The 22,691-nt window shown below is 43.3% G+C and overlaps 1 protein-coding gene across 2 annotated transcripts in view; it reads right to left on the bottom strand.

Annotated features, from left to right (window-relative positions):
* Window positions 1-22,691, bottom strand: part of necab2 (N-terminal EF-hand calcium binding protein 2) — a 129,466-nt gene that overhangs the window by 87,641 nt on the left and 19,134 nt on the right. For both annotated transcript variants that reach the window (XM_047596425.1, XM_047596426.1), the window contains exons 3-5: window positions 5,277-5,385; window positions 1,137-1,162; window positions 775-872 (exon numbers count right to left, since the gene is read on the bottom strand). In XM_047596425.1, coding sequence (XP_047452381.1) covers window positions 775-872; window positions 1,137-1,162; window positions 5,277-5,385 — 233 coding nt within the window. The remainder of the gene's footprint in view (window positions 1-774; window positions 873-1,136; window positions 1,163-5,276; window positions 5,386-22,691) is intronic.

Below are 22,691 nucleotides of genomic sequence, written 5' to 3'. Positions count from 1 at the left end.
ACAGCGCCAACCAACAAACACACACACACACACACACACACACATCATAACACTCCATACAGGGGAGCGGATTCATTATAGATTAGATTCATTATACAGTAGGCTGTATGTGAGTGAAGGGTCATACTGCATGTGGACACTTCCACTTGTGCACACATACATATCATGGTGAGCAGGTTGTCAGGGACAGAAATCTTGTTTAGCATCTCATCTCATCACACGCGCACACACATATCGCCTGCTATTGTGTGACAGCTACAATACAACAGCAAAAAGCTTCAGCTGCATTTAGGTTTGATGTTCAGGTAAGAATATACACACAATTCACAGGGGATAAAGACAAATCTAAATCTGTTTCAGTGAGGGGTGACACAAATCGAACTGGAATGAATGGACTGATGAATTAAAGGAAGATTTAGATAAATGTAGCTGTAGTGGCTGCTAGTTTGGTGCTGCACTCTCCTGTTCTGTTGTCGTACCTGATGATTTCTGTTGAATTGTCTGTGACATCAAAGTGGCTATAAGGTGTTTGCGCGGCCAAAATTATTCTATTAACTTCTATTAAGATTGAGTTTTCCTTCAGCCTAAAGCGGTTCAGTGACAGAAGAAAGAAAGCCTTTAGAAAAGAGTTTAACATGACTATCTATCGATGGAAGAGGTGAGTCTAGTTTTTCCGCGCTTTGGAAAGACGTGTTACTGCACTTATTGGAAAGATTTTACTTTTACGTCAGCGTCTTCACACAATAATTCGTGCTGAGAAAAAAAAACTCCTACCTTCTTGGTGAAGTCCATGGCTTTGAGGATGGAAAGGTTGAGTGTTTCCAACGAGGCCAGAACTCCCTCATAGTCGCCCATGTGTTTGGCGAAGTAGTCTGTTACACACACACACACACACACACACACACACACACACACACACACACACACACATGAATGAACGATCAGTGAGATATAGAGCCACGAAATAATTTGCAGTGGTGAGACCAAAAGAAGCCAAATTAATATTGTGTGATTTAAAGAAAAATAATTGCATTTCAGCTGAGAGCTTTTTAATAATAGATAAGAGGAAAAAATGAGGGCAGTGGCATGGATGTGTGTGTGTGTGTGTGTGTGTGTGTGTGTGGAAGTCTACTTACCGCAGAGTTCCTTAGTGTCAACATTACTATCACAGCATAGCAGAGGAGCAGCAGAAGGAGAGAAAGGAGGGGTAGGAAGGCAGTAAGGAAGGAAGGAAGAGGATGCAGAAGACTAGGGTCAGAAACGGAGGAAAGTTTTTGTTTTTTGTCCATGCATGCACACACAAACACACGGGCATACAAAAAGACAAAAAGAGCCGGGGTTTGGCAGGCGGGGACCGATCTAACAAGACTCTCTGACAGGAGTCTGAATCAATCCAGTGCCATCGTTCATGCTCATTTCAGTGTGTGGGGACTCGTTTGGCAGCGAATCCTTTGCTTGTGTGAGGGAGACTTTCTCTGGTTGACTGACCGGGAGAGAAAGAGGGGAACAGGGGAGGAGAGGCAGGGTGAGAGACAGGCAGAGGAGGGGATGAATGAAGGAGGGCGAGCCAAAAGTGGCAACGAGATGTTAATGACGATGGGAGAACAGTGGGTCGGAGGAGGAGATAGAAACTCTCCATCTGTCCGCGTCTTCATCATCAGGATAATAAAACCATTAATGTAACAGAAACAAACCATAAAAATGCCATTTGACTGCTGAGCCTGGTTAGAAAGCCTGATTTAATAATGGTCTGGTTTAATTTATTAAAGACTCGGGCTTCTGAATCCATCACCGTGACAGACGGTCTTTAAAAACGTCTAGTTTCACCCGACGTTCAATGCATTTACATGTTTACTAACTGCGTATGAATTCGTGCGTAATGTGTGTAATAAAGTTGTTCCACGGTTGAGTCAGCCAAAATAAAAGTGGCAGAACGTTTACTATCCAAATGATAGCTCCAGATGCCGTCTCGCAGAGGAAGTAAAACAGTAATTATGTTGTTCTCTGCAAGCGACCCAGCTGCCTTTTGAGGCAGTGTTACATTTCATCATTCCTTGGGTTTCTAACTTTGTAACAATAAGAAAAAATACATGTGTTTAGTTTAAGAACAACCAGAGAATAGGTGAAAAGTTCTGACGCAGTATGTCTTTCACATCTGTGGGCTGTTACGCCCCTCTGCACTTCCACTGGCTGTGTAAGTGTGTTCGGCTGGTGTTTAATCATCTTAACCAGCCACACCTGAGAAGACTCAGTAAAAGCCGTTGTTGACGAAGTCTACTTTTCTGTTGCAGAAGTTAACCATGTTGTACCTGTCGTCTTTTTGTTTTCTCTTTAATGAGCTAAATCCTCATTTTTTTTAACTCTGTCATGTGCCTTCACTTATATGTTGCGCCTCCCAAATCGGGATCTGACAAGGCCAAGCAGATATATCATGTAAAAATCTAATTACATGTATTGAGTGTATTTGCGGGCATCACTGTAGCTTGGTGGTTAGCACTGATGCCTCCCTGTGAGAAGGTCTGGGTTCAAGAGGAGTTTGCACTGTATTTTGTAGTATTATATTGCACTGTGTTATAATGGTAGATTTATTGGTGACTCTAAATTGACTTAGTGAGTGTGAGTGCGAATGGTTGTTTGTCCCGGAGATATGTCCAGGGTGTACCCCGCCTCTCGTCAGACCCTAGTCCCCAGCAACCCCCGCGACCCTAATGACGATAAGCGGTAGTAGGAGATGAGATGAGATGAGATGAGTGTCATTCCACCAACTCTGAATGTCAAGTTTTGCCAGGAAGAGTCTTCATCAAGTCTGCAGCCTGTGCTACAAACTGGGGTTTGAGAGGCATAAGGGTTCACCATGCAAGGAAGGAGTAGTGATGGATGCACTCACATTGATGTCTGGCAACAGATTATTCTTAGTGGGGGCCTTGGGGTCCTAGTCCTGTGGGTTCAATGATCAGTTTGGGATCTAGTGAATTTGGAGGCCAGGTCAAAACCTTGGGCTGTTTTTCATGTTTCGTTCTTGTGCACCCATCACTGCAGTGTAGTGCAATGCAGTGTCATTGCTATGGTTTGGGGGTCCCTGGTAAGGGCTAAGTCTGTGGTACATGTCTAACATAGTAACATCCACGTGAATGCCAGGTCCAAAAGCAGAATTGTCCCAAGACTATAGATATTATCTACTTCTCCTGTCCGTGTAATATCTTTTTGGAAACGGATCCACGCTAAACTACACGCTGGTGGAAGTGGAAGAGGAGCTGCTCTTTTATAATAGTGCTTTGAACCGTGCACAGTTCCTCAGGTGCAGCAGTATTGACTAAACTATTAGAGACACCTGCAGGTGAGGTTGTATCTGCACTGGAGTGAAACGTCTATTCATTAGGGGTTAAATACAGCTACGGTGATGCCAGTGCTACTAGTACACTAAGAAAAAAAAGGCCTCAGTTTGAACAAACTGACCAGAACAGGAGGAATTTGCAATGAGATCCACTCTTTCTGCGCATGGTTCAGGTGACGTGAAGAGTTTCCAGGAGGGACAGGAAAATGGAAGATGAACAAAGCCCAAATCAATGTGGACAACAACCGTGAAAACGTGGCTGCATCTTGGTCATTGTCTTCTATAGAATGAATTCTGTGTTGTCAATAAAGTGACGAGGAAATAAAAATCCACAGTTATATTTCTGGCAGATTCAATGTTCCACAGTGGACAGAGTCATCTTTCACTCGTGATTTTTTTTTTTCTGATGCATGTTTTGTGGCAGTTTAGTTGGAATATAATTAAAACGAGTTCAGTCAGGTTGAAGAAATACTGTTCATGTAAATCTAAAATCAATTTAAACATCGGAGCAGAGGTGATTCATTTTTCTCCGTCTCCTCCAGGACACAAATTCGAAGGAAAATACAGGCAGACTGAGACGAGTGGAAGGAGGAAGTAGGGGAATGATTGACAGATGGAGAGACGGTGAAGAGAGAGCGGCGATGGACGGGTTGATTGAACGATGAGCGCTCAGAAAGCAGCCCCATAGCCGAAGACAGGGGGAAACCAAAGGAGTGACACATACAGACGAATGGCTGGAGGCAGGACGGCACTTGGTCTCTGCCCGGGCCTGCCCTCCTCCCCATCCATCAACTTCCTGCTTCAAACAGGAAACGCTGACGCCATCATTTCTGCTTTTCCTCCCACCTATCAATAACCTTATCCGCTTGTCACATGATAATGCTGAGATCTGGCATGCGTCTGCCAAGACTACTTAACTTTAATGAGCAAAAACTTTTCTGACTGGCTCCACTGCGGTTTGTGTGATTTATAAAGCGAGACCACCTCCAAGGAGGAGGAGGGGAGGGGGGGGGGGGGGGGGGGGGGGTGACCGACATCAAAGAAATGGAAGATGTTGCATGGTCCACTTACAGCGCCGATTTAAAAAAAAAAAAAAAAAAAAAAAACGAATCTTGACTATTAGTTGGGTGCGGTGGAGGATTTATATATTCAGCCTAATTCAATTCTACAACAACGATAAAGGTCAGCTTTTGTTCTGCTTGGTTTCCTTTTATTTGAGGCCCTGCAGGATTCAGAAGTAAATTAACGGAGCCAGGCCTTTGATTACTCAGACTCCTACTGTGTCAGCACACTCCTCCTGATTGCAGGGTGGACGAGCTGATTGGCTGCTGATTATAAAGGGTCAATAAATGGATCTAATGAGAATGAATCAAAACAAAATGCCCCGGGGGAAGGAGTGGAGCAACAAACAGACGAGACGAGGTGAAGGGTGATGACTTTCCCCACTTCACAATCTTCTTTCATCGTTTTCATTTTTATCTCCCGTCCTATTTCATTTTTCTTCTTGGCATTTTTATATTGAAAGTGTCACTTCATGTAAAGGGCTCGGGTGCAAAAGGTTCTCCATTAAAAAGAAAACCTTCAGAGCAGCTCGTGACATTTTGACGATGGAGGATAAATTGCATACATTTCACTTAAGCATGCACACACGCTGGAAAAGAGCAGCACAGAGGCAGCGCAGCGGGAAAACAGCTGCGTGCATCTCCCTGGGTTTTCATAATTGATGGTGAGATGTGATCAAAAACAAACGTCACAGCAGAGCGAGCACACACACACGCACACACACACACACACACACACACACACACACACACACACACACACACACACGCACTGTAACCGCACTGCATATGCAGATTTATTTCATGCAGCTATGCGGATATGTTGCATGCTGCAGGCGAACAAACACACAGACGTGCAGCAGTGGTGCAGCAGTGCTGACCTGGTGTTATCAGAGTCAATGGTGTGAAACAGCTTCTCCAGCTCCTCCTCGTTCAGCGTGCCGTCGGAGAAGAAGGCCTGGAACTCATCCAGGGACAGCTTCCCGTCGTCTGCAGCAGAAACACACATGACGGATGAAATGTTTAGGAGAAGAAGAAGAACCGTCATAGATCTGGACATCAGTTCATGAGTGTCATTATGAGGAGCTGTCAGATTAAACTGACTGGTGTGTCTGCTGCAACTGACGCAGGTGAAAGGGAATAAAATAAAGTGACATTACAGGCTATTACTGAAGACTGTCCAACTGACTATGATACCATATAATACAGTGATCAGGCACAACATTATGACCACCTTCCTAATATTGTGTAGGTCTCTCTTGTTCCTCTAAAAGAGTTGTGACTCATCAGAGAATGGACATGGGCCTTCTAAGGGTGTCCTGTGGTGTCTTTTAACAGGATGTTGTTAGCATCCTATGGGATGAGGGGAGGGGCCTCTGTGGATCATCCCATAAATACTTGATCAGTTTAGGATCTAATGAATCTAGAGGCCAGGTCAACTCCTTGTGTTGTTTTTCATGTTTTCTTTTCTTTTGAGCTGTTCCTGAACTGTTTTCGTGTGCGTGTATCTGGATCAGTCTGGATCCTGCTGGGATTAGTCACTGCAATGACACTGCCATCAAGGAGTGCCATTGCTATGGTGTGGGGGTAGATGTGTGGCACATGTCTAAGTAACATCCATACCAATGAATACCACGTCTAAAAGTTTCCCGACAGAATGGTTTTAAGATGGTCAATGTCATTTACCTGTAAGTGGTCATAATGTTGTGGCTAATCTGTGTATATTCATACTGCTCGGCTTATTTCATGACTAACATTTGTTCTCTTTGGTGTTCTAGTTTTAATGAAGACCAGGTTCAAGTTCTAGCGAAGACGCATTTACTCGTGTTAAAGCCCTCGAGATCTTCTAAAAAACATTTCTCAACAACCATTTAAATGACCATTAGGAAATTTTATTACAAACAGCAATAATCTCCATCCCAGCATCCATCCACTTTCTACCCCTAATCCAAAAATAGGTTGTGGTGGCATCAAGTTAAGCAAAGTATTCCAGATGCACCTCTACCTAGCAATGCAATCCAGTTACTTAGGAGATGGCCATGCCTTAGATACCCCTAAGGGGAGTTGCCCTCGCTCTGCATGTCCAAACTCCTCACCATGTCTTCTAGGCTGAGCCCAGTCACCTTATTTTCAGGTGTGTCTTTCCACAATGCCGTCTGTTTTTCATCATTACCCAGTGTCCAATGACCATAAGTGATGGTTGGGAAGTACGGTGACTGAAAAAAAAAAATGGTGAAAGCTTCGGATTTTAGCTTTTAAGTCACCATGAGGTAGATGTTGGGTGAATCTGCACAGCTCTCCTCAGCTGTAATTTGTGCTAATCAGAAAATGGTAACATGCTAATGCAATAAATGAGGCTGACGTTTAGCAGGTGTTATATTACCTTGTTAACATTGCTGCTGTACTCATGTTAACATGAGATTAGCCTTCAGCTCATGTAAAGGTCTTGTAAAGGTCACAATAAAAGAACTTAGATAGATTTACATCCTGGGTTTCTGCTTCTGGTAGCAAAAAAAGACGATGACAGCTTCCTGGTTAACACCATAACCTCCCAGTATAATGCAATGGAGAGACAAAGTGAAAAATGAGACTCCAGCTGAAAACAGATCTATTTGTTAAAAGATGGTCATTATTAAAACAGGCTATGCCAGCACTCCAGTCACCACCTCCTCTTTTTTCTTTCTCCTGCAGACACTTGTAAAGAACTTTTGCCAAATAAAAAAGAAAATGAGTTAAAAAAAAAAGAAAAAAAAGCCACCAGCCAGACATTTTAGTCTCAAGCTCCACTTTATAACAAAATCCAACTCATACATTCCTTCACTTTTCCCAGCTATAAAAGTCTGTGGGTCTGTACAGCTTCTGCTTACAGCAAGTATAATAAATCTAATACTCTTTGCAAATAAGAATAATGGACAATCACTTTAGTCAATGAAAGATGGTACAGACTTTCCCTAGGGCTAAGCATTAAAAAAAAGCACATTTCACAAATAATAAGGTGTCATATGAAATCTTCTTTGCTGTCAAGCCTTCCTCTGCTGGTCAGAAGGTTTAGATATAGAGTGAAAGTGACAAGAATTGCACCGAAGAAGATCACACTCAGTACGTGAAAAAAAATTTATTTAAAACACCAGATTCTCTCTTTGATGAGACGAAGACCAGGATACGCTGCTGCCCACACTGATTCTAGCACCGTTCATCTTCCTTCCACAGATGAAACTTGTCACCTGGTGTTTATCCCACATGGGGCAAACCATGACCCTAACAGATTATCAGAAGCCCTTAAACAACTAGAGGTCACTTTCCTTTTGTTTTGTTTTTTCTTCTTCCTTTTATGGGTGATCTGTTCTCATGGGGCCATAATGACTCCTCTGTTCAAGAATCACACACAGTGCCTGCAGTCAAACGTCTACTGAACACCCAATGCTAATATTCTGCTCCATTAGCTGTCTAACTAACTGTCTTACATAATCTTACTGAACTATTGGATCATGTAAAATTTCCTCAGGCTGATCCAGTTTGATTTAATTAATCATCTACACCCAAGCAACACTGGATCACCATTTTTAACCAACCAGCACTTGTTTTGTGTGCAAACAGTTTTCTGGTGCTGTGCTGCATGGTTCCTCTGCAGCAGGGAGTGGTTTCACATGGCACTGCCTCCATTCCGCATTCGCTCACTAGTGCTGTACGCCTGACTGTCTGTCGGTCTGTCTGTCTGTCCCACCACACTTGGTATCAAATATTAATTCCCTTGCCCTGAAAGTGTGTTTGTCCTTGAGTGTGCCAGACGGGATGCAGCAGGTTGAGCTATGGGACCACTGCAGAGCACTGGGAAAGCGCAAGGATGAGAGGACCGCAGCCTTACAAAGGGTTGAATTCAAATGTGCTGCTCTCTGCTGCTACTGCTGCTGCTGCTCTTAAGTCTGCCTTAAACCCACTGCTGTTCCACACTTGTTAGATTAAGGAAGCGTATGTTTATGAATTTCTTAGTCTAACAGTGGCTGTGGTATCTATTATTTACTCCCTCTTTCTTTCATTTGCTGCTCCTCCCTCCCTCTCTTTTGTTTGTTTTCTTCCTTTTCTTGGCCTTCAGTGAAGTCAGAGAGCTGCACTCTCTGGATCTGGATCCACTTCTGACTGCGACTTGGAAGGAACTCACAACACGGTCGAACACCTCCCCATCAGCCTCTCCATATCTTTTGTGAAAGCTGCCCCCCAGATGTCGTGCCACGTTGATGCCGCTGCAATCAATGAAGCCGAGTCAGAAACGTCTTCACACTGCGCCTTCTTTTTGGCGACGCTCGGCGTAACCTTTTCCCACGACAGAAGCCGCGTTTGTTTGAGTCGGATCTCTGAAAGGCCGTTTCTCGCGCTCACAGCACCAGCCCGAAATCTTCCCCCGTCGGCGAACAGTCTTGACCGTGTGTTTCGGACTCTTGACTATTTCTAACCTGCCCTTCTCTGGCGCAGCAGTGTAGGAGCACTGAAAGCGCTGGTGTTTAATTCAGCAGTGACCCAATTTGGTGCGTGCAGCCAGCAAGCCAGTTAGACCCTCTTAGGAATTCTCCAGTAACACACCACTAAAGCAAAGCAGATTGTGAGCTAACCCCATTTCCAAAAGCATGAAATACTGCAAAAGAGACATGTCGGACATGAAAGCGCTCCCCAGAATCATGGCTTATACTCACACATGTGCCTTTTTTTGTCACATGTTTTTTGTCCTGCTATTCTTGTTCTGATTCTCATTTTGTCTACCAGGACGGCCCAGCGCTATGGTCAGCCATTGAGCGTCCAACCATGGATCGTTTCAGCTGCTTCCCATTATCTGAGTCCCACTTCTGCAGCAACCAGTTCACCCTCCAAACCCCCAACATAAATAATGCACAGCAGCCCTGACATCCACTCTCAGTCGGCAACCACACGAGTCAGCAAACGAGGAGGTGACGCAACAGCGAATGTGACGCAGCAGACCGGAGCTTTTTCGCTTAAATATACTTTTATTTCACTCACCCAAAACGGTCGACGGGGGGGAACGGATTTGACGCAAAGGAAATGAGCCAAGCTCAGAAATGCATTTTAAAAACAGCGGGGGAGGAGATGAGGTGCGGTAACCAAAGTTGGAGGAACTAGCGAGTGTGAAACGAATTGCGTTTTGTTGTTTTGTCGCTCCACTGACACCTGTACCTGCGCTTTTATTAAAGGGAGGAAGTGACCCAAGAAATAGAAACATCTGTCATTGTTGGAGAGTAAGTTTGAACTGCATGAAAATTTATAGTAGGTAAATAAACTCCTTGTGACTTGTTAGAGGGCGGGCAGTGTGTTACTCATACTTAGGTAGAGGTAGGGTAGGTTAGTTAGTGTACTTTGCACAATGAGCACCTTTTTAAACTCTGAGTGCTCATTATCACGTGTCGGAAGAGGAATCTTAATGCATAACTTTACTGATTAATTTTACATGGAGCTTTGCAAATTTTCTCAACAACGCAGAGTCAGAAGTTTAAACAGAAAAACACACATGCAAGGAAATCAAATAAAAGCAGAGATAAGAGGCAGCCAGCGGGGTTTCCAGCAAAGCTCTTCCTCTGTTCTGATTTTGGTGCACTGCACGAATCACCAGTGTACGTTAGGTGTGTGTGTGTGTGTGTGTGTGTGTGTGTGTGTGTGTGTGTGTGTGTGTTTGGGAGGGAGATTTCCATTATTTCATGGCCCACTATGTTAGCGATACACAACTTTGTAACAGTGCAAAATGAAAAAAGGCTCAAAACGCAGCTTTGGCTCGCAAAAAGGGATATGACGGATACTGTCAAAGCCACAAAGGACGGCTTTGTATGTACGGTAGGTGACCCCAGCTTTTACTGAGAGGTAACTGCCGAAGAAAGGAGAGTCAAACACAAAGGAAGACATGCAAATGAGGAAAAGTTGATCAAATACAGGAAAACTGCAAATCAAACACGGCCGCAAAACAAAGGAGTTTCCAGAGGGTTAATACAACAGTGAAAACCCTAATTAGTTAAAGATGTTATGCAAAATACTGTAATGAAAATTGGAATAAAAAGGAGAAACCAAAAGCCAATTTTAAGCCAACAACAATCAAAGATACTATAGAGATTAACATTGTTTATTTGAGTAATTTAGTCATTTTAGAATCAGGACTTGATTTTTTTTTTTTGCATGTAATAGTAAATGTGCTGTGGGTTACTAACTTAGAAACAGAAGCCTCTAGTTACTGATTACAACTAAGTGCACCCCTTGTTTAAAATATGCCTCTCTGGAGCAACATGACTGCATCTCTATTTGAGTAAATACGGCAATAGAACAAGTTGTGAAAACGCACTTAATGCCCCTGAAGGTCAAGGTTTAGCTGCTGAGGACGTGTAATTTCCTGGCAGCTGTGGCAGTTTGACTTTATGGTTCCAGGTTGGATTAACCGCTAGCGGGCCCTAAGGATGAGGAGCCACCAAGGATGTTGAAAGCGTAATAGCGAAGCAACTTTAAACCAAAACTATGACAACCTGCTCATACATTCCACTTGGGTTCCCAGCCACACACCTGCCAAGTGTGAAGAAGATCCGACAGTTGATTTCCTAACCTTTAAATTCTCTATGCTTGTCTTTGTGAGGGATTTTGCCACCTAGGCACTTGGAAGGAGAGGAAGAAACAGGTGAGAGGAGCAAAAGAAGCAAAGCAAAGTGAGTCATTGCTGCTCAGATGGTAAAATGTGTCGTCTCTGCTCTGAGAATAGACGTCTCTGAACAACATCTGCTGCCGCTTTATCGGCTTTATCAACCAGAGCAAACCTAATTCTCAGAGCGAGTGCAGCAACGTAACGACGCTCGAGACGTATGTAAAATATTTATTTGACGTCTCACGAGTAAGTTTAAATAAAACAAATCAGCGGCTATGCTTCAAACACATGAAATACAAATGAGTATGTGTGAGTGTCTCGGTATCTGATGTCCACAGCTGCCTTTACTTTATGCAGCGCTTCGCTTTCAGCTCATTAAGTCCCTGCAGCCATGTGAAGTTTTAATGAACACACACGCTGATTAATCTGAGAAGTGCAGCGACAGAAAAAAAATAAGTGTAACAACTACAACAAATGTTTATTATAAAGTTTATTATAGCTATAGTGGTGCTTTGTACCAGTTTCTGGTCCTTAAGCTAACTCATTGACTCTCAGTCCTGCTCTTATTTGCTTTGCTGCAGTCTTTTTTATTTTGCATAAACGCAAAGTCCTGCAATGACAACGTGAAGCTTAGAGGTATGGACACACCTAACCAATATTAACCTCCTGAGACCCTGCGTCCTCATATGGGGACATAAAGCTTCAGGTTTGTGGTAGCATCTTCTGCTTCATTTAAACGTTTCTCCTCTTAACTATTAGTTATTAGATACTAGTTGGTGTAAAAATATGATGCATTTCAGCGGATTCATCCTCACATGACAAAAGTGGACAGGGTACAAAATCTCATCAAATTTTACAGTTTAAACTTCTTGTTTAAACTGTGTTTAATGTTTTATATGTTTATTAACTTTTCTAGTTTAATATTACAGGCAAATTCTATCACTGGTAAGAAGCTATGACTTCATTAATTAGCAAGAACTTGATTGAAGACATTTGGACTTCATTATTTGCAATTCTGTTCTGCACAGGAATTTTCAGAAAAGAGTCTACAAAGAGCTTTTGACTGGGACTGTGAATTTACCAAACAGTCTTGACCTTGGTCTTTCATGTAAAAAATCCCAGTTTGAAAGCACTTCAGATAAAACACAAACCTCATGTTTGTGTTGCTTACCTACATCAAGTGGCAACTGCCAGAGTCAAAAGTTGCTGTTCCTTGAATGAGGAACTTGAGGCTAATTTAAAATATCAAAGTTTTCAGCCTGATACCAAAAACCCACCTTGGTGTTTTAGTTCATGACAACTGTCCAGGGGAGAACTCACTCACACCTACGGCCAATTTTGAATTATCAATTAACCTAACTAACCTAACCTAAGACCTAAGACGGTGAGAGGAAGCCGGAGAACCCACGCAGAAACAGAAAGAACATGTTAACTCCCAGTGGATTCAAACCCACAACCATCTTGCTGTGAGGCATCAGTGCTAAAAACAAGCTTTTGAGTTGTTGACATTACATTGTCATACAGCCTCCTGCTTTCTTTTTGTGTAGTGTAGTTTCTTTTATGTGAAACTTGTTCCAGTGCATTTTCAGGCCTCTTTGTCAGTGGGTATAATCAGGATAGTTATTCCAATTAGATCCCATTGTTACCTCTCAAAGCAGCCAAAGACACATTCAGAATAAATGACAACTTATCAATCACATTATGCAGGCTTAACCCAGCATCGTTTCCTTCCAATGCTGCGGGGGCGTAGCTGCAGCCCTGAGGAAGGGGCATAAACAGGTTGGCCTTTACAGACCACTTCTTTCATCAAAGTTCTCCATTTGCAAAATACCACCATGAATCCCCTCCAAAAATCAACTAAAATCCTATTTGGCAGAAAAACAAAAAAGGGGACAGATCTACGCCAAGTCTGAAGGGCCCCAAATTACAGGTGGTGAAAAGGGCATCGGTGTAGCCTGTCATTTACAGGCTGTCTAACAGCAGAAGACTGATTCAAGAGGAACTGAAGCGTTGATTCGCCTTTGTGTACGTTGTACGTGTGGCGCAATGGTGATTGATTTCAGTGTTTGATGAGAATCAAAGTCGGACAAAAGATCGGCCGCCTCTGATCACTCACCTTCGCTTTATTCCTTTTAATTACTGAACTAGCTGAACTTTAAAGTATTGTGCAAATAAAACCAACGTCATCGCTGCATGATAAACTGCATCTCTTTCCGTTTGAATGGGGATTGTCAGGGGAGCAGCAGGTTGCAAAAACCACTGCACTGCAAAATATTTCCAGACACTGATCCTTCGTGTGATTGTCGTGGGCTTGCAACAGCCTCGTGAGGTCAAATGTTCTGCAGCAGCTGGGACGTATCAACTTATTGGAGATTATTATTGTTGATTTAGATATTTTGAGTAAAACAAGCACTTTTTATTTGCATTAGTGAGTGCTAGAGGGAGGCTTAGAGAGGCGTCTTCTGGGCCACGAGGACGTTACGAGACGTTTAAGGGGTGAAGACGTCAGGAGTTACAACGCAACATGTTCTCAGCCCAGAGTGCCTGACGTGTTTGACAGAAAGGAGAAGAAATGAAGGATGCGAGCGGCCGGTCAGATCGGTGCACATACCGCGCTAACGGCTCTCTTTTCTCTGCACAGACTAAAGAGAAGCAATTAGCACTTCCTTCTTCCTGCTGGGCTCCACATCCTGCACACAGCAGCAAGACACTGAGGAGGAAGAGAGAACATGCCTTCACTGCTCTCTTTCTCTCAGTTTATGTTTTTTTTTTAAGTGTTTATAAAAGAGGACAATTTAGTCTTGGTTTCCGCTCATCAGTGCATTTCTTGCCTATTCATCTTTTTTTTTTTTGAGGGGGTTGCCGGATGATGGGTTGCCATAGCAACGGGGAGGGGGAGTTGACCCTTCCCTTCCTGCTGCTCAAGATATCACCAGTGCTTCCTCCACTTGTTCACAACTTCTGCTTCCTCTAGATTTAACCATTTACTGTTCTCTCTTGACTTTGCATCCTTGCCTGTTTTCCTACCCAGTCAAAATTTCTTTCTATAAACTGGTATTTTCCTATTTTTCTAAATGATCTAAGTTATGTTGTATTTTATCCAGTTGTGGGGGCCAAACCCCTGTAGAATGATTGTTGAGATTAAGCCCTGTTTCGGGGTACAGGTTATAATTAGATTATGTCATTGGAAAGTCCTTTAAAAGATAGAAACGAGAGTTTGTGTGCGTGTATGTTTCCGTGTGTGCGTGTTCGTGTGTTTGTTCCAGGTGGGCTGCAGTGATAGATCGGGAGGGAGGCTGGGAGCTGACAGCTCAGTGAAAATCACTCCTGTTCCTCATCTATCAGACAAAAGAGCTTTCAACGGTGTGACAAACGCACACACACACACACAGACACACAGATACACACACACACACACACACACACACACACACTAATCTGACATTCCACTTAGCATCCCCTCATGTTTTACAAAAAGTAACAGCAGTGTCTTACTTCCCTGTGCTGCTGCAGCCTCAGTCTCTGCCCTGCTGAAGCGCCCTTGAGCAAGACGCTGGATCAAACTGTCACACAGTTATTGACAGCTCGGATTCAACTGTAACTATAAACAGATGTTCTCGTTGAGAGCGACACAAGGCGGCCCTGTACCAATTAACACAACACCGCTGGAGCGGGTGAAGCCAAAGCAGCGTCAGGCAACGAGCGACGTGCCAGGATTTTACTGAACATCCACAACTGTTACAGTCGATGGATGAGGTTCATCTGCGCGGGCTTCCAGTTCAGACATTCAGGTTTATTTTGGATCCGAGAAAACAACAACATCATGATGCCTCTGCTCTGTTATTGACTCATCATCTCTGCCAAGCAAACACAAGTCAACACAGAGCTCTAAATGTAAGGATGAGACAGACATACTCATTCCATATTAACACGGATGATAGTCTGGAAGATATAATAAAACCTTCACATACATCCCTCACGTAAGATTGCATGAAGACTGCATGAAAGGGCTGAGTGATTGTTTTCAGCTGGAAGCTTTACTGTCGATGCACTTGGAAAACGCAAGCTTGACTGATTCACAGAGCCTGGAGCTCTTAAAGCAGATTAAGACCTTGTTAGGGACTGCCTCATCTAGCAAGTGTGATGAGTGTGATGGTTCCTGGGAAGCGGGAAGAGTAACCATTGATCTTTAATGGAGGCTGGAGAAGTTAACCAATGTACACTACCAATGGAAAGTTTGAACACACTCATTCAGTGGGTTTTCATAGTTTTTAATTATGTTCTGAGAGTTATACTGAAGACATTCAACCTCATCTCTCAGACAGCTTCATGCAGTAGTTCCCTGAAATAGTTTTCCACTACGCCTGGTCAGGACGAAATTTGTAGAATCGTATGCATTTGACACAATGGGTTGTGTCGTGCGGGGGTAGGGTCGGTACACAATTCAAATTGTGATCCAATGGACATGGCTGTCAGAGGGACTGGTTAGTATCTGCAAATAATAAGAAAAGTGTTTCTCGTAAAGTTGAAATGCCAGCTCCACCTCTTTACCCATTTCATGAATTTGCCACGAGTTAGAATAAGCAAGGTACTGAGAAAGACGACGGCCAGAGACACAACAGAGTGCTTTAAAATCGCTTTCTAGGAATCATGCGTAGTGTCATGGAGGACTCGTCCATCTTGTTTTTACTGTCAATGGATATATTTAGTTCTGGGGCGTTGAAGGGCTGAGTGACGTCACTTTATGACAAAGAAAATGTGATTTTGGTTGGGAACTGCTCCTATAAGTGTCAATCAGATAACTTTTTGAAAAACGGCAGGCTGCTTTCCAACACTTGGAACGAAAACAAATAAAAATCAATCTAACAGCCTTCCAATAACGTCTGACAATATAGATCATCAGTCACTGTCACGCTCCAAGAAACATGTCCAGCGCTGGGGGCTGTGAATCTTTTACACCACAACCTAATCAATTGATTTGCAATTATTGAGCCACACAAAGGCAGTCACCACCAACGGCCTTTAACCCAGAGCGATACTGCTCAACTTTATGTGGAGATCACATCTGCATGTGTGTCTAAACTCAACAAGCAGCTCTGTGTGTGTGCAGCTAAAGCCTCCGTGTCCTCCTTAAAGAAAACAGAGATGTAGGCCATAATTTGTCTTAATGAGAAGGGATATGATCCTCTGTACATCTCCTCAGAGACAGATGGCTCCCTGGTGGAAACAATACACTGTGTATCTGTCTGGATGAAGAGATGGGGCATGGTGGATGATGATCAGTCACTCTTATCTATTTTCTGTCACAGTGAAGAGTGGAATGGTGTGTAATCATCATCAGTCTGCTGAATGAACATAATAATGTTATTATTAGAGGAGCGTTGGCCACACACAGTGCGAAGGGTGTGGAGAAGACGTGTGTGTTTAGCTCAGAACTGAGTTAGTGCGCGGGTTTTTCCTAATGATGAGTAATCGTAGGTGATGGCAGATAATAGCACCGTGTCAGAGGATGATGCATTCAGGTGCCTGCCTCCGCTACATATCCAACCATCAGAAACCCACTGGCAGCCTCTTCTGCTTCAATCAGCCCCTTGGGGGAGGCCTCATTTGCACAAATGGTGTTTTACAGTTCCTGTTACAGCCAGATATGCTACTTCACCAGCTAGTAATTGACTACCATTGCCCAGAATGGTGCTTTTTTTAATGCAGCATGATGGTGTTTAATGGCAGATAATAGAATGTCAGCACGATAAACAAGGTAATTTCTTTGTGTCATGTCGACTCTCTTCGTTGTTAATGTTTTCACACGAAGCCTCTGCAGATTAACAAGCTTGCCAGGGACGGCGTCCATATTTTGCTAATGCATTGACGGATTTCTCCTCATTACAAGCATCAGAGCATCTTCTTGATTTAAAATGAAAATGATGCTGCCATTTACCGCCGCTCGCTACAAGAGAATCATTGCTCCACTTACTTTTCTAAATGATGTCGTCTCTCTTGTTCTACGGTTTCAGTTTGATTTAATCTTTCTGCTTACAGCTGCCATAACTTGACTGAAACAAGAGAGGAGATGATAAGAAAAAAAAAACATGGCTGAGTGCTTTCAGTTATTAGTCAGTGCTTCAGTGCTTTACAGACTCCCGGAGCCCTGGGTTTTGCCTGTCAGGTTACATGATGGGGGCTACCACCCTAACAACAGACAGGTTGAAGGCTAAGGTTCTGGGCTATGAAGGGCACTCAAAATGTTATTTGAATAAAAAAAAAAAGTCGACAGCATGCGCCTAATTGCACATATATATGATGCAGTATTTATTAGGGGAGACTTCACGATAAGATACATATCACGATACTTGAGTCATGATGCGATGTGTTATTGCGATATTATGATATTGCGATATATTGAAATATTCTACATAGTTAATTGAGAAATTTTAAATGCAGCTCAGAATACACATTGTATATATGTCGGTGATAATTCATTGGACAAATTTAGTTAAAAAACAATATTAATCCAAATGATCCATTTCCAATTTATTGCACTTGTACAGAATAAGTGGTGGTGGAGGTGTGGAAGTCGTTCCTTGGGGCTAATCCCCAGAGGTGCTGACCTAAGAGGAACTTATTGGCAGCGTTGGGCGACTGGTGGAAATTAAACTGACTACATATTTAATGGGAGCTAACAGAATGCCGCTACAAACCCTCACGCCTAACCCTTGTGCCACTCTACCATTAAAATCAAAGATGAGCCGACCACAACATTTTCAGCTTTCTAACAGACCGTTTCCATGGAAGACATCTTGATTTGTCTCAGCAGAGAAGTGTTAATAATTGCTCAGGATGCACAAAAGCAGGACCTCCTCTAAGAGACGTGCAGTTGTCAGTGATGTGGTTTCCCTGGCATAACAAGTCAATGTCTGCCAAAAACAAGAAAAGTCAGCGAAGCATCAACCCATCATATTGTATTTGCTTCACCAGTGCATTTTTAAACTGACATAACACTATCAGTGTTGTTGTGCAATGAAAACAAATCCAACAATACAGCAGGCCATGCTTGGCCTTTTCGAATTTTGTCGTTCATCCCAGCAATTTTGTTTGCAAAGACGCCAACGATTGTCAAGTGACGTGCTAGCTGCATTGCCAGCTTCACTCACAGCTCACTAGCTAAAAGTAAATCAGACTTCGGATTGTTGCACATGACAGACAGATGGATTGGATGGTGCATCCAATCTGCTGCCAGACCTGCTGTCTCTGTTGGAGTTGGAAGGAGGTTTTATATCAGATATGTTGGCTTGCTAGTGTTAACCATAGCATGTTTAGGAATCGTTTAATTCATCAAATCATAAAAAGATCCTGTGAACCCAGATGTTGGTACGGTACACTAGCTGTACTGTAAAATGAAATGAAAACTGTTTTATATCTTTCCACCCTACCCTGTCCAGGGTGTAGCCCGTCTCTCGCCCAAGGACAGCTGGAATATGCTCCAGCCCCTCCATCACCCTCAAGAGGACAAGCGATTACGGCGGTTATCTGTCCCTCTTTGCACTATAATGATCCAACTAGGGAAGGTTGCTGTTTGTTGAGCAGATGTGAAGTTGGGTTTTACAGCTTTCCCCTTAAAAACTGCTGCCTAGTGTTAGAAATGTTACTGCGAGGTGTGTAAGTGAAAAAGAAGAGGGCAGCTGTGAGCAAAGACAGAGTTAAAACCATTATAAAGCTGCACAAAAGTTGGAAGAGCTAGAAAGTCCATCCCTACAAGTAGTCTAGTAAACCTAGTAGTACTACTTAATCCAAGTAATGTAGCTGTCTAATATTACTGTTGACATTTTTGGAGTAATTTTCTCATAGATAGGTCACTATGCCATTAACTGACGAAGAAACAAATGAAGAAAGTAAATAACATTGAGCATCTTGTGACAATTCAACGTTCTGCTGAGAAACTTATGGACCTGACATTCATGTATTTTACTTAGACATGTACCACCCACCAAGAACAGACACACAATATTAGGAAGATGGTCATAATGTTGTGGACATGAACTGTGCACATCCACAACATCATCCTCCTCGTTACTGGCTGCAGCTCGTCAGATCGATATCCAGAATGTTTTACCAGAATATAACCAGAAGTTTGGGACATTACATCAGCTACCATTACACCTAAGAGAGGGGAATTACAATCCAGTTTAGAAAGAGCTTTAAGTGGTTTATAGTCGCTTTCATGACCTCTGCTGAGTAATGATTAATAGAGAGCAGAAATTAGAGTAGAAATGTCTGGCGTGAGAGGAAACAAAAGAGCTACAGAGAGGGGCCGACAAATCGAGAGATAAAATAAGAAGTCAGAGAGTATGTGAAATGGGAGAGAATGAGTTTGGGGGCATGTGATTGAGGAATGGTTTGTAATCACCGTTTCCTCTCCAGGCTCTCCTCCTTCTTTCCCGCCGTCAATTATCCACTCTGGCACGGTACTACCGATGAAAAATTTTTGATTTCCATAGGGGACTCAGACATTTCATTTATATTTCCACCACACCCTCGCTCCCCATCTCCCTCTCTTGCTAATAAAAGAGCGGAGAACGTGAGTGTGGAAGGGAGCAGGAAAAGTTTGCCTTCATTCATTTTCAGCCAGCGGGCGAAGCTGATGCGGCGAACGAGGATGAGAGTCCTTCAGGCGGGGAGTTAACAACACGCACATGGACACTCTCCAACAGTGAGTGTGACACTGAAGCCAGTGTATTGCACAAAAAGCTTCAGAGACACTTTTAAAGAAGATTAATAATGGAACTTTACACCCACAGCTACTTTGCTATATTATATCTATCAGACACTGTGAAAGAGTAAGACTTCAGCGCGTTCATGGAACCCCTGCAGCGGCTCTTCTTTCTTCATTAGCATCAGAGTACAACTACTTGAACTCTCGCGCCCACTGGTGATAAACCCGACAGCGTCAGCAGCAGGAGATACTGCACCTTGTGCGTCGGGTCACTTATAGCCTTGAGCCAGCAGGTCTAAAGCAGATGATGTAGAATGCGCAGTGTGTTGTTGTGACTGAATTTATATGAGGTGCTAATATCTGTCGACTGAAATTGGATTTCTGGCCTTTAACCCGACAAGTCCTTAAGTCTCAGACGCAGCGGGGAGATTCAAACAAGAGGCACAGAGCAAGGTGGCACTTACTCTGTGAATAACGTGGGCTGATCCGAGTCCTGATCTGATCTCAAATTTTAAAAAAAAAAGAAGAAAAAATGTCCTCCCATGTAAATTCATATAGGCTTTTCTTATCTTGCATTAAGTCCCATGAATAGAACTGTCAGCGTTAATAGTATTGCGGAGAGGGTAGCTTGTACCTTGGCTCAGGTCACCCAACGCTGCCCTAAACTAAATATTTTTCTCCTTTACTGTGTCTCCAGAAAAATTTTCTCTTCTTTTAAACGAGTGGCTCCTCTTTTTTCGGTGCAGCCTCTGCCTGAGTGCGCTCGGCGTATTCCGTATTGGTAGAATCTAATAAGGATCTCTTACTTCCACCTCAGATTCACGTTGCATAATTTACACATTTCTGTCTGACTGTCTTCATTTCCCAGTGTAAATTTCTTCCACACAGCAGCTTCTTTTTCTTTGCCACTGAAACAGAAGAAGTAGTCATCTTCTTCTTCGGTTCGTGATGTGGTTGTGTTTTAAGGCGGACCTAAAATTAGTAACTACAAAAGATCAGGTTTGGTCAAAGGCCGAAAACCGATCCAACCGTTTAAAAAAAAGAATGGATACCGATCTCCAGATACAGATCAAGACATCCACAGTTTGCATAAATAATTTTAAAAATGTATGTACTCTACTGCAGTTCCGCTATCCCAACAACTTTTGGTTTGCTTGGACAGGAGCACAAGGAGGCATCAGTAACACACAGATGACAACTTCATTCAAACCCTGACTTCCATGTGGCCTGAGGTTTGAAACCCAGTTGTTCTCGCTGCAAACCACTGAGCTGGGATAGACTTTAAAATGAGAAATTAGAGACCAGCTTGTCTCAGGAGCCGGATGATGCAATGATCTGCAAAACATATTCTCAGGGAGATTCGACGTGGGGGTACGTTTACAGTTAACAGATGTTGCGCTAGATGCCAGCTGCGAGGTGAATATTAAATGTAACTCGACAGTGAATCAGTGAAGTGTGTCGGTAATACGCGAGCAGCTGTGATGTGAGGGCAGGGGCATAGCTGCAGGTGTGGAGGGAGACAGATAGGAAAATTAAAATTTAAATCACACTAACATCAGAAGGGACGGTCATGGTAGATGTGCGGCAGATGACTCTCCTAAGGACAGAGGAGATGTATAGTGCAGATGAGAAAGAAAAATCTGCACACATGTGAGCAGCAGTTGTTAGAAGATCTAAAGAAGTTCATGACTACTGCCATGCTAACACGTTCATAGTGACAATGAAGATATGGATAGTATGTCACAGAGCATGCTAACATTCGCTAATTAGCATCAGAACATTCGATGCTGAGTGAAATGACTAGCCTGACGCAGCTATTACTCTCTATTTACTCGTTTGCCCAAACAACTATTGTCCCAGTACAGTATTGGCCAGAATTCTTGTAAACCAAACTACTGGAAGAACTAAGCTGTGTCTACACAATGCAAAGAGTGTCCAGCTTCACTCTACAGAAATCAACAAAACAAGAACGCTTCATTATTTGCAGAACCCTCTCGTCACTTTAAACCAAGCAGCAACCTCCAGGACTAGACGATCAAGTTTTGAATTAGCCTGGCGTTGGGTGGAGTCAGAACCCGGGCCTCCGGCTGGGAGCATCAGCGCTAACCACTTGCTGCCCCTGTGGATGATTCCACAGGGCGATTTCAGTGTAGACTGATGAACGATGCTTTTCACTCAGCTCAGCATGTCCTCAGCTGGTGGGCGTCACCTGAGCACGAATTAGCAACTAAAGGCCAACAGCTGCAGAGGAATGTATTTTTTGAATTTTTTATTTTTTTTTTGTGAGGGGGTGGGGGGCTTTGGTGTCATGGCAACAGCAGGACATAAAGCCTCAAGGGAGGAGAACAGGAGGGATGGTGTAACCAGGGGCAACTGAGTGGTAACTGGGGTTGCTGTATCCTTGATCTGAGCGGAGGTAAAAAACGTTTGTTTATGTTACATAACTCAGACGGAGCACGGGGATGCTCTTGTTTTGCGTCAGGAGCAGCAAAATCAATTGTCACTCATTCTTTAACAGGTGAATTTGGATGCAAATGCATTTAGAATAAGCTTTGATGTATGCGCAGAGAGACGGAAAGATTTATCAAACACACATAAGTGATTGATGGTGATGACTGAGCGAGAACCGAGCGCGGTGACGGCAGCTATCCTCTCTCTCCGACAGACCTTTAAGCAGAGTTATTATGCACATAACACACACACACACAGATCCAGACACACCCGGCAAGGCTGCAGTGTTAATTATGTGGCATGTAAATGTCATGTCTTAAGTGCCCCTGGTGCTTCCAGGCTCATAACAGAAGCCCCCACTCTTCCAATAATGCACGCAGATGTGTGCACGGATGCTAACCCGGAGCGCACACACCCTCTCCTGAGTGGCAGCGCCCAACTGCTCCACGGTGAGAGAGGAGAAATTCAGCCGATGTGAAGTGAAACTTGAGGTACAACAAACACGGAGCA

Source organism: Mugil cephalus, chromosome 10, assembly GCF_022458985.1.
Source record: "Mugil cephalus isolate CIBA_MC_2020 chromosome 10, CIBA_Mcephalus_1.1, whole genome shotgun sequence".
Classification (NCBI taxonomy): Eukaryota; Metazoa; Chordata; class Actinopteri; order Mugiliformes; family Mugilidae; genus Mugil; species Mugil cephalus.
Note: the sequence above shows the minus strand (reverse complement) of the source record. Positions and strands in the feature narration are given on the sequence as shown.